Below are 9,808 nucleotides of genomic sequence, written 5' to 3'. Positions count from 1 at the left end.
GCTCTGTGGAGTGTACGGCTTAAAGTGGTCCTATGGACAGATACTCCAATCTCCGCTGTGTAGCTTTGCAGCTCCTTCAGGGTTATCTTTGGTTTCTTTGTTGCCTCTCTGATCAATGCCCTCCTTGCCCGGTCCATGAGTTTTGGTGGGCGGCCCTCTCTTGGCAGGTTTGTTGTGGTGCCACATTCTTTGCATTTTTTATAATGGATTTAATGGTGCTCCGTGGGATTTCAAAGTTTCAGATATTTTTTTATAACCCAAACCTGATCTGTACTTCTCCACAACTTTGTCCCTGACCTGTTTGGAGAGCTCTTTGGTCTTCATAGTGCCACTTGCTTGGTGGTGCCCCTTGCTTAGCGGTGTTGCAGACTCTGGGGCCTTTCAGAACAGGTGTATATATACTGAGATCATGTGACAGATCATGTGACACTTAGATTGCACACAGGTGGACTTTATTTAACTAATTATGTGATTTATAAAGATAACTGGCTGCACCAGATCTTATTTAGGGGCTTCAAAGCAAAGTGGGTGAATACATATGCACCCACTTTTCAGTTATTAATTTAATTTAAATTAACATCACTTCACCAATTTTGACTATTTTGTGTATGTCCATTACATGAAATCCAAATAAAAATCCATTTAAATTACAGGTTGTAATGCCACAAAATAGAATAAATGCCAAGGGGATGAATACTTTTGCAAGGCACTGTTGCTTGGTAAACAAACTGTAATCATACCCTCATCCCCAGCCTAGACACCCTTTTATAGTACAATATAAACTTGTAATGATGTGATGATGTCATATGCCTTCTAAACAGATGTCCAATCCAGGGCTTGTCTTGTCAGTGATGAGATGCAGAGAGACGACAGGTCATATATATAACTGCTCTCCTGCCCTCTCTCTGACTGTTAGAGGGGATAGGTGTGAGTGAGGATGTCTCTGCTGTTCTTGTGGTCTCTATCTTCCTCCCTCACACTCAGCCCATCCTCCACCCTAGCCACAGACTCAGAGTGTGTTCTGCTGAGTGGCTTTGATCCTGGGTTCGTGGCTGATGGTGACTTTGTCATTGGGGGTATTTTCCCCCTGCACTACAACCAGGAGATGCCAGACGTCAACTACACCTACCAACCAACAGCCGTCAGGTGCAATGGGTGAGTTTTCAGTGTTAACCAGTAATACTCTATTTGATCTGTAACCTCTTTCCTTCATGTAGTTTCCAGTTCTATTTGACTCCTTTTATCGTCACTTTCTCCTCTGTTTTTTTCCTCCCCTCCCCTCCTCCTCCTCATGTCTCTCACTCTCTCTCCTCATCCTTCCTCCCCTCCTCTCCATCTCTCTCCTTATCCTTCCTCTCCTCCTCATCTTTCTCTCCTCATTCTTCCTCCCCCTCCTCATCTCTCTCTCTCTCATTCTCTCTCTTTCTCTGTGCATTCAGGTTTGATCCAAGGGCTTTCCGCTGGGCTCAGACCATGAGGCTGGCGGTGGAGGAGATCAACCAGAGTGAGCAGCTGCTGCCTAACCACATGCTTGGCTACAAGATCTTTGACTCGTGTGCCTATCCTCTGACAGGGCAGAGGGCTGCTCTGGCAATGTTGAATGGACTGGGCCAGGCTCACACTCACATGTGTTCTGGTGCCTCTCCTCTCCTGGCTGTTATCGGAGAATCCGGTTCTGCTCAGTCTATTGTCGTATCCAGAATCCTGCAGCCCTTTAAAATACCCATGGTAGGGCTCCACTAAGAGTATTTACCGTTGAATGATTTCACTTATTGATCAACTGCACTCATGATACTTTCTGTACAAGCTTTCTGGTTCTCTGTGTTTAAATATGTATATGAAGAGGTCATTTCCAAAAACGCAATATACACTGATTTGTGTTTTTGTTAAATCAGAAGTGATTGCTTATGGGTACATTCATGTGTGTGTAACATATTACTGTTCTCAGATTTTTTTATTGAAAGATTTTAGAAAATGTGTTAATTCGAAAAACACTATATAGCCATTGTTTAGCTGCAATGGAATGTACATATCCTGTCTATTTGACTGTGATATGTGATTGTCTCACTGAGCTATAGATAAATGCACTTACTGTAAGTCACTCTGGATAAGAGCATCTGCTATATGACTAAATTGTAAAATGTAAATGTTTTACTTACAGATCTCATGTTACTGTATTTAATTATTATGATTATGATTTTATATATATATATATATATATATATATATATATATATATATTACTTATGTAAAACCTAGCAGTCCTACTTATTTCTCTGAAAATGAGGCAGATGTATATAATTTAGCAAAAAAACATGATTATTTGTCTCTCTGAAATGAAACCATCAAGTGATAGATTTTAAACAAATAAATGTATCATTAAACAACCCCATGCCATGATTAGATAGTGAAAAAACACAGCAATCTCTTTAACCATTTCAGCAATAAAAGCTCATTAGCAATAAAAGCTCATTTACCAACATTTCTGAAAATGTATACGTAGCATTTTGGAAAGAAACTCTTCAAATGAGTGTTCTTGTGTCTGTGTTGTAGAAAGAATGAGTGTTTTACGAACAACGTCTTTCCTCAGATCAGCTACTTCTCGTCGTGCGCGTGCCTCGGTGACAGGAGGAAGTACCCCACCTTCTTCAGAGTAATCCCAAACGATGACTACCAGGTGAAGGCCTGCAATTAAATTTAAAAAAGGATTAGGCAATGATCTCATGAATCTCAGGATTCTTCAGGAAGTATTTCTGAAGTGGATCACCTTGCATTCAACTTAAATGGAGTGAAGCAGAGTATGTTCACTTCCTGGTCTGTTACAACATAGTTTCTGTTTAATCTTCCCTTTCTTCTATCCCAGGTGAAGGCTATGGCTCAGCTGCTGGTACGGTATGACTGGCGCTGGGTGGGGGTGGTGCGTGGGGACCATGAATATGGGCACTTTGCCCTACAGGGGCTGCTGAGGGAGCTAAAGGGGACGGGGGTGTGTGTGGCCTACCAGGAGATGATCCCTCTGCTCTACAATCAGCAGAGGGCCCTGGAGATCATAGAGGTATGAAGAGAGGGAGAGAGACTGTTTTGTCCCTGACGCAAATGTGTCTTGCATATTTAAAAAAAAAAAAAAAGTACTATACAAAATTAAAGGTTATATCTCTCCCTGTCTTCTCTCTCTCCCCACTGTGTCTCCTTCTATCTCCTTCCTCTCTCCTTTTCTGCCTCCATCTCTCCCACCTTTACCCTCCATTATTTTCTCATCTCTCCCCTCTCGCTCTCTTCTCTCTAGGTCATGCGTAGCTCCACAGCGCGGGTAGTGGTGGTGTTCTCTGCCGAGGGGGAAATGACCCCCTTCCTGAAGGACTACATGGCACAGAACATCACAGGGATCCAGTGGGTGGCCAGCGAGGCCTGGGTCACTGCCTCTCTATTCACCACCAGCGAGTACTTCCCCTACCTGGGGGGCACCATCGGCTTTGGGATCAGGCAGGGACAAATCCCAGGGCTCCGGGACTACCTGCAGACGGTGAACCCCCGCAGGTACCCCTCTAACCCCCTGGTGCAGCAGCTGTGGGAGGCTCTGTACGGCTGCTCTCCCTCTCTGTCCCCCTCCAGCACCCTGATGCCCACCTGTTCAGGGCAGGAGATTCTTCTGGAGCAGCACTCAGCCTACATGAACACCTCCAGCCCCAGAGTGGCCTATAATGTGTACAAGGCTGTGTACGCCATCGCTCACTCACTGCACAACCTCCTCCACTGCCAGGCTGGGGCAGGACCCTTCCACAACCGCTCCTGCGCTCACAGTACCAACATTCACCCCTGGCAGGTATAGTTATTGTAACTATCTGGATCTGTTCAATATCTGTCTTCTCTAGCACATACATAAGTTAATTGACAGCTATAGGGCTTCATTCCACTCTGCAAAAAATATCACATATATTTGTTCCTGATTTTGCAATGTTTCTTCAAAGCTGCAGCACTATCTACAAGAACTTTCCTTTTACATTTCTGGGGAGGAGGTGAACTTTGACCTGAAAGGGGATTCCATCCCGTACTATGACATCATCAACTGGCAGAGGGGCTCGGGTGGGAACATGGAGTTCATCAACGTCGGTCTGTTCGACGGAGCAAAGGACTCTGGGAAGCAGTTGGTGATCCAGGAGGAGAAGATCGTGTGGGCGGGGCATCAGAGCAAGGCAAGCTGCTCACACTGTGTATTTAACCACATCAGATGCCAACTGTTGACGTTCTGTAGGGTGAGGTGGAGGTAAGTAGGTGGAATGGGATAGGTTGGGATTTGATGAATTACTGTGATTCCAATGTAAGATGCATGTTGGTCTTGCAATGTCTCCCTGTCACATAGTGTCAAGCTAAGAATAATAGTAATGAAGACACTACATTTTATGCTAAATGTATACAACTGGTTCACAGTGAACCAGCTTAATCAGTGTTCTCTCTGTGGTGTTCAGCTGGTGGTCTCCGTGTGCAGTGCCAGCTGTGCTCCAGGATCCAGGAAGGCTGTCCGTCGTGGGGAACCTCTGTGCTGCTTTGACTGTGTACCATGTGACAGCGGCAAGATTAGTAATCAGACAGGTGAGGACTCTGATTTACCCTAATCAAGATAATGATTTACCTGTAGATTAGTAATCAGACAGGTTAGGACTGATTTACCCTAATCAATATAATGACTTACCTGTAGATTATTAATCAGACAGGTTAGGACTGATTTACCCTAATCAATATAATGACTTACCTGTAGATTCGTAATCAGACAGGTGAGGACTTATATACCCTAATCAATATAATGATTTACCTGTAGATTAGTAATCAGACAGGTGAGGATTTATATACCCTAATCAATATAATGACTTACCTGTAGATTAGTAATCAGACAGGTGAGGATTTATATACCCTAATCAATATAATTACTTACCTGTAGATTAGTAATAAGACAGGTGAGGACTTATTTACCCTAATCAATATAATGACTTACCTGTAGATTATTAATCAGACAGGTTAGGACTGATTTACCCTAATCAATATAATGACTTACCTGTAGATTCGTAATCAGACAGGTGAGGACTTATATACCCTAATCAATATAATGACTTACCTGTAGATTAGTAATCAGACAGGTGAGGATTTATATACCCTAATCAATATAATGACTTACCTGTAGATTAGTAATCAGACAGGTGAGAACTCTGATTTACCCTAATCAATATAATGACTTACCTGTAGATTAGTAATCAGACAGGTGAGGACTCTGATTTACCCTAATCAATATAATGACTTACCTGTAGATTAGTAATCAGACAGGTGAGGACTCTGATTTATGTTAATCAATAGAACAACTTCCTTTTGGTAGATTTTATATAGTCTCTCTAGATCCAGTTGATTGCATAATTTTTTTAAAATTTAATTTAACCTTTTTTTAAATAGGCAAGTCAGTTAAGAATAACTTATTATTTACAATTACAGCCTAGGAACGGTGGGTTAACTGTCTTGATCAGGGGCCGAATGACAGATTTTTACCTTGTCAGCTTGGGGATTCGATCGAGCAACTATGCACATCCTGTCCGTGTGTTGTGTTGATGCTGACAGAAAAGGCCTGATGTTGTCCAGCAGCACGTCCTCCTCCAGTCGTCTTATTCCTGTAGCCTAAAATGTACTTTTTGCTTAATAGTGCCAACAGGTAATGGCCCAATTTACCCCAAATTGGTAATGATTTCAAAGAGACACTGTCTGTCAAGCAGTAACACTTTTTATTTTATTATCCCTTAAAAACACAAGAACATTGTAAATTCTCCAAAATAAGCATATATGTATAACATTCCACACGTTAATTGCCACACGTTAATTGCCACACAACAGATGTTTGTTTTTATCGGATTTTTAGATCAATTTGATAAATGTGATACATTTCATCCACTTGTTATGAACTTGATTTGTTATTTAATCAAACTGTTCTGTAGTACTCAGAGGCTGAGAAAATGGCGGTTGAGCTAACCTGATACCGGTACGACCTAAAATGGCCGATAATGGCTCTAACATTTGACTTTTCGCTCTAACATTTTAAATGCTATGGGCCTATCAACTCAGTTCCAATTGCATATGAAATATCGACTCTGGACTTTGTATAGAGATATTGACTGGAAGCTAAATAAGAAGTTACATTTGAGTTATTCTTTAGTTCTAGTGGCTGCCACACCCCCCTCGCCCAAGGGCCAAATCTAGAGTGGCTCCATATCTGCAGTGCATTTGGAAAGTATTCAGGTCCCTTCCCTTGTTTCACATTTTGTTCTGTTACAGCCTTGTACTAAAATGGATTAAATATAAAATGTTTCCACATCAATGTACACACAATACCACATAAAGACAAATTAAAACAGAAACACCTTATTTATATAAGTATTCAGACCCTGGTAAATTCAATTGATTGGACATGATTTCGAAAGACACACACCTGTCTATGTAAGGTCCCACAGTTGACAGTGCACCTCAGAGAAAAATACTAGCCATGAGTTCGAAGGAATTGCCAGTAGCGCTCCGAGATAGGATCGTGTGGAGGTACAGATCTGTGGAAGGGTACCAAAATATTTCTGGTCCGCAAGAACACAGTGGTCTCCATCATTCTTAAATGGAAGAAGTTCGAAACCAGCAACAATCTTCCTAGAGCTGGCCGCTCGGCCAAATTGAGCAATTGGGGAAGAAGGGCCTTTGTCAGGGAGGTGAACAAGAACCCGATGGTCTCTCTGACAGAGCTCCAGAGTTCCTCTGTGGAGAAGGAACTCTGGAGTTGTCCAGAAGGACAACCATCTCTCCAGCAATCCACCAATCAGACCTTTATGTGGCCAGACTGAAGCCACTCCTCAATAAAAGGATCTTCTCCGGACCTCAGACTGGGATGAAGGTTCACCTTCCAACAGGACAACGACCCTAAGCACACAGCCAAAGCAACGCAGGAGTGGCTTCGGCGCAAGTCACTGAATGTCCTTGACTTGCCCAGCCAGAGCCCGAACTTGAACCCCATCGAACATCTCTTGAGAGACCTGAAAATAGTTGTGCAGCTACGCTCCCCATCCAACCTGACAGAGCTTGTGATGATCTGCAGAGAAGAATTGGAGAAACTTCCCAAAAACAGGTGTGCCAAGGTTGTAGCGCCATACCCCAAAAAACTTGAAGCTGTAATCCCTGCCAAAGGTGCTTCAACAAAGTACTGAGTAAAGGGAATAGTGAATACTTATGTAAATGTGATTCTTGTATTTTTTTTTATTAATACACTTGCAAAACTGTCAAATCTGTTTTTGCTTTCTCATTATAGGGTATTGTATATAGATTAATGAGTGGAAAAAAACAATTTAATACATTTTAGAATAAGGCTGTAATGTAACAAAATGTGAAAAAAGTAAAGTTATCTGAATACATTCCGAATACACTGTATATCTTTTCAGGGTATATACATCTACTTCTCTGTGCCAAATGCTCTGTCACAAAGTTGAAAATTGAGTCAACATTTTCAGCTTAGCCACTGTGCACCAATAGTATACAAAATATAATATTTTTCATTTCCCTGTATTAACGTTTCTCTGTATAAAAAAAAAGAGTTTTGAAATTATGACAATTTACTCTTGTTGGTGTTTTAAGACTTATGATCTGTACACCAGTTCCACATCTGCTACCAAATGTCACTTACCTGTAGGATATCGCCTGACTGCATCACATACCCATCAATGATAAATTCATATTCTCTTTCTCTCTGTTTTTCTGTATAGATTCTATAGACTGCACAGAATGTCCCGAGGACTACTGGTCAAACGCTGATGGAACAATGTGCATCCCCAAAGTGGTGGAGTTCCTGTCCCATGATGCAATGGGGATAGCCCTGACAGTGATCGCTGTAGTGGGCGCCTGTCTGACCGTGTCCATCCTGGCAGTCTTCCTCCATCACAGGACCACTCCCATCGTCCGCGTCAACAACTCTGAGCTGAGTTTCTTTATCCTTCTCTCCCTGACTCTGTGCTTTCTGTGTGCGCTGATGTTTATCGGGGAGCCCACCTCCTGGTCCTGCATGCTACGCCACACCGCCTTCAGCATCACCTTCTCCCTCTGCATCTCCTGCATCCTGAGCAAGACTCTGGTGGTCTTGGCAGCCTTCACTGCCGCCAGGCCTGGGAACAACATTATGAAGTGGCTGGGGCCCAAACAGCAGAGGGTCATCATATTCTCCTGCACCCTGGTTCAGGTGCTGATCTGTGCTGCCTGGCTCATTGCTGCACCTCCCTACCCCTCCAAAAATATCCAGGACCAACGCTCTAAGATCATTCTGGAGTGCAGTGTGGGCTCCCAACTGGCCTTCTGGTGCGTTCTGGGATACATCGGCCTCTTGGCCTGTCTGTGCTTCATCCTGGCTTTTCTGGCCCGGAAACTGCCAGGCAACTTTAATGAGGCCAAATTCATCACCTTCAGCATGCTGATCTTCTGTGCCGTGTGGATCTCCTTCATCCCTGCCTACGTCAGCTCTCCTGGGAAGTACACAGTAGCTGTAGAGATCTTTGCCATCCTGGCCTCCAGCTTTGGGCTGCTGTTCTGTCTGTTTGCTCCAAAGTGTTACATCATCCTCCTGAAGCCAGAGAAGAACACTAAACAACATCTCATGGGGAATAAAAAGTAGTTAATGAGTAATTCAAAATGTATTTTTCCTTATGTGCTTTTGTTACTTAAAATGTACAGTTTATCCCATATGGGCTACAATCTGCACTGAGTATACAAAACATTAACAACACCTGATCTTACCATGACATAGACAAACCATCTGAATCCAGGTAAAAGCTAAGATCCCGTATTGATGTCACTTGATACATCTACTTCAATCAGTGTAGATGAAGGAGAGGAGACAGGTTAAAGAATGATTTTTAAGCCTTGAGACATGGATTGTGTATGAAAGATTAGTGGAATCTGTGTGGGTAGCAGGACAGGTAGGATGACTGACAGTGAAGGTGAACAGGTGGTCACGTGTCAGGTGACAGAGGAATGGACTGAGACTGAGGCAGGAATTCCTTTAACCATAAAGTGGTATATTTACTAGTCTGTGCTTCATAACAAAGGAAACAGAATAACATGTATCCAATCAAATTCATAATCACATAGATCATATCATAACAATCATTCATTCTTAACAAAATTAGGTAATTCATTTCAATAAGAAATCAACAGAAATCATCCTTGAGTCATTTAAGCTCATAACTATTCATTATAATCATGAGAAGACTAATATAAATAATTCAATCAGTGATCGGTTATTCAATCTATAATCCCCATCAGTTTGATATCAGAATTGATCAGTTCAGCAAACAATGACGTTTAATATTTCACCCTTTCAAGTTTGTCTTCATATGTTCATGTAATTTCATTCCATATTAACCACATATCGATGGCATAATTGGCCTGTGATGATCTGTAGGGCCGTGATCATTGACCATTTACTTTACACAATAGGCTTGAAGCGTGCGCTCCAAGCCGCGCTCTCCGCGGTAATAACTATAAACAATAATTGATGGCCCGCTCTTCCAATGGCAACAGATAGTTCAGATGAAAAGGTAACAGATTCGGTGGTAAAAGATTTGGTGGATTTACATGGATTCATGGACGCACATAAGTTCTGGATTAGACATAGTTAAGGAAGAGAAAGCAGCGAGATCGGGCAATGGCGATTTCCTACTTTCAATGATTTGAGACCTGTCTGACATTTCCACCTGACCTAATTTAGGCGCCCCTAGCCCAGCTGAGTAAGTGGCCGTGAATTAAAGGA

General features: G+C 42.4%; 1 protein-coding gene across 1 annotated transcript; it reads left to right on the top strand.

Moving 5' to 3' along the window:
- The first annotated feature begins 937 nt into the window (after positions 1–937).
- On the top strand, positions 938–8,671 carry LOC139385936 (extracellular calcium-sensing receptor-like). The gene is made up of 9 exons (XM_071131239.1): positions 938–1,155; positions 1,440–1,728; positions 2,591–2,677; positions 2,864–3,055; positions 3,287–3,537; positions 3,613–3,823; positions 3,969–4,169; positions 4,467–4,590; positions 7,773–8,671. The coding sequence occupies exons 1-9, from the start codon at positions 938–940 to the stop codon at positions 8,669–8,671; spliced, it is 2,472 nt and encodes an 823-aa protein (XP_070987340.1).
- Positions 8,672–9,808: the final 1,137 nt, after the last annotated feature.

The sequence above is a fragment of the Oncorhynchus clarkii genome, chromosome 27 (assembly GCF_045791955.1).
Source record: "Oncorhynchus clarkii lewisi isolate Uvic-CL-2024 chromosome 27, UVic_Ocla_1.0, whole genome shotgun sequence".
In the NCBI taxonomy this organism is placed as follows: domain Eukaryota; kingdom Metazoa; phylum Chordata; class Actinopteri; order Salmoniformes; family Salmonidae; genus Oncorhynchus; species Oncorhynchus clarkii.
This window is presented reverse-complemented; position numbering and strand designations above follow the sequence as displayed.

Coding starts and splice junctions, on each gene's coding strand:
- LOC139385936 (XM_071131239.1), top strand. CDS start 938: ATGTCTCTGCTGTTCTTGTGGTCTCTATCTTCCTCCCTCACACTCAGC. Junction 1,156..1,439: donor ACAGCCGTCAGGTGCAATGG/GTGAGTTTTCAG, acceptor CTGTGCATTCAG/GTTTGATCCAAGGGCTTTCC. Junction 3,538..3,612: donor CAGACGGTGAACCCCCGCAG/GTACCCCTCTAA, acceptor GTCCCCCTCCAG/CACCCTGATGCCCACCTGTT.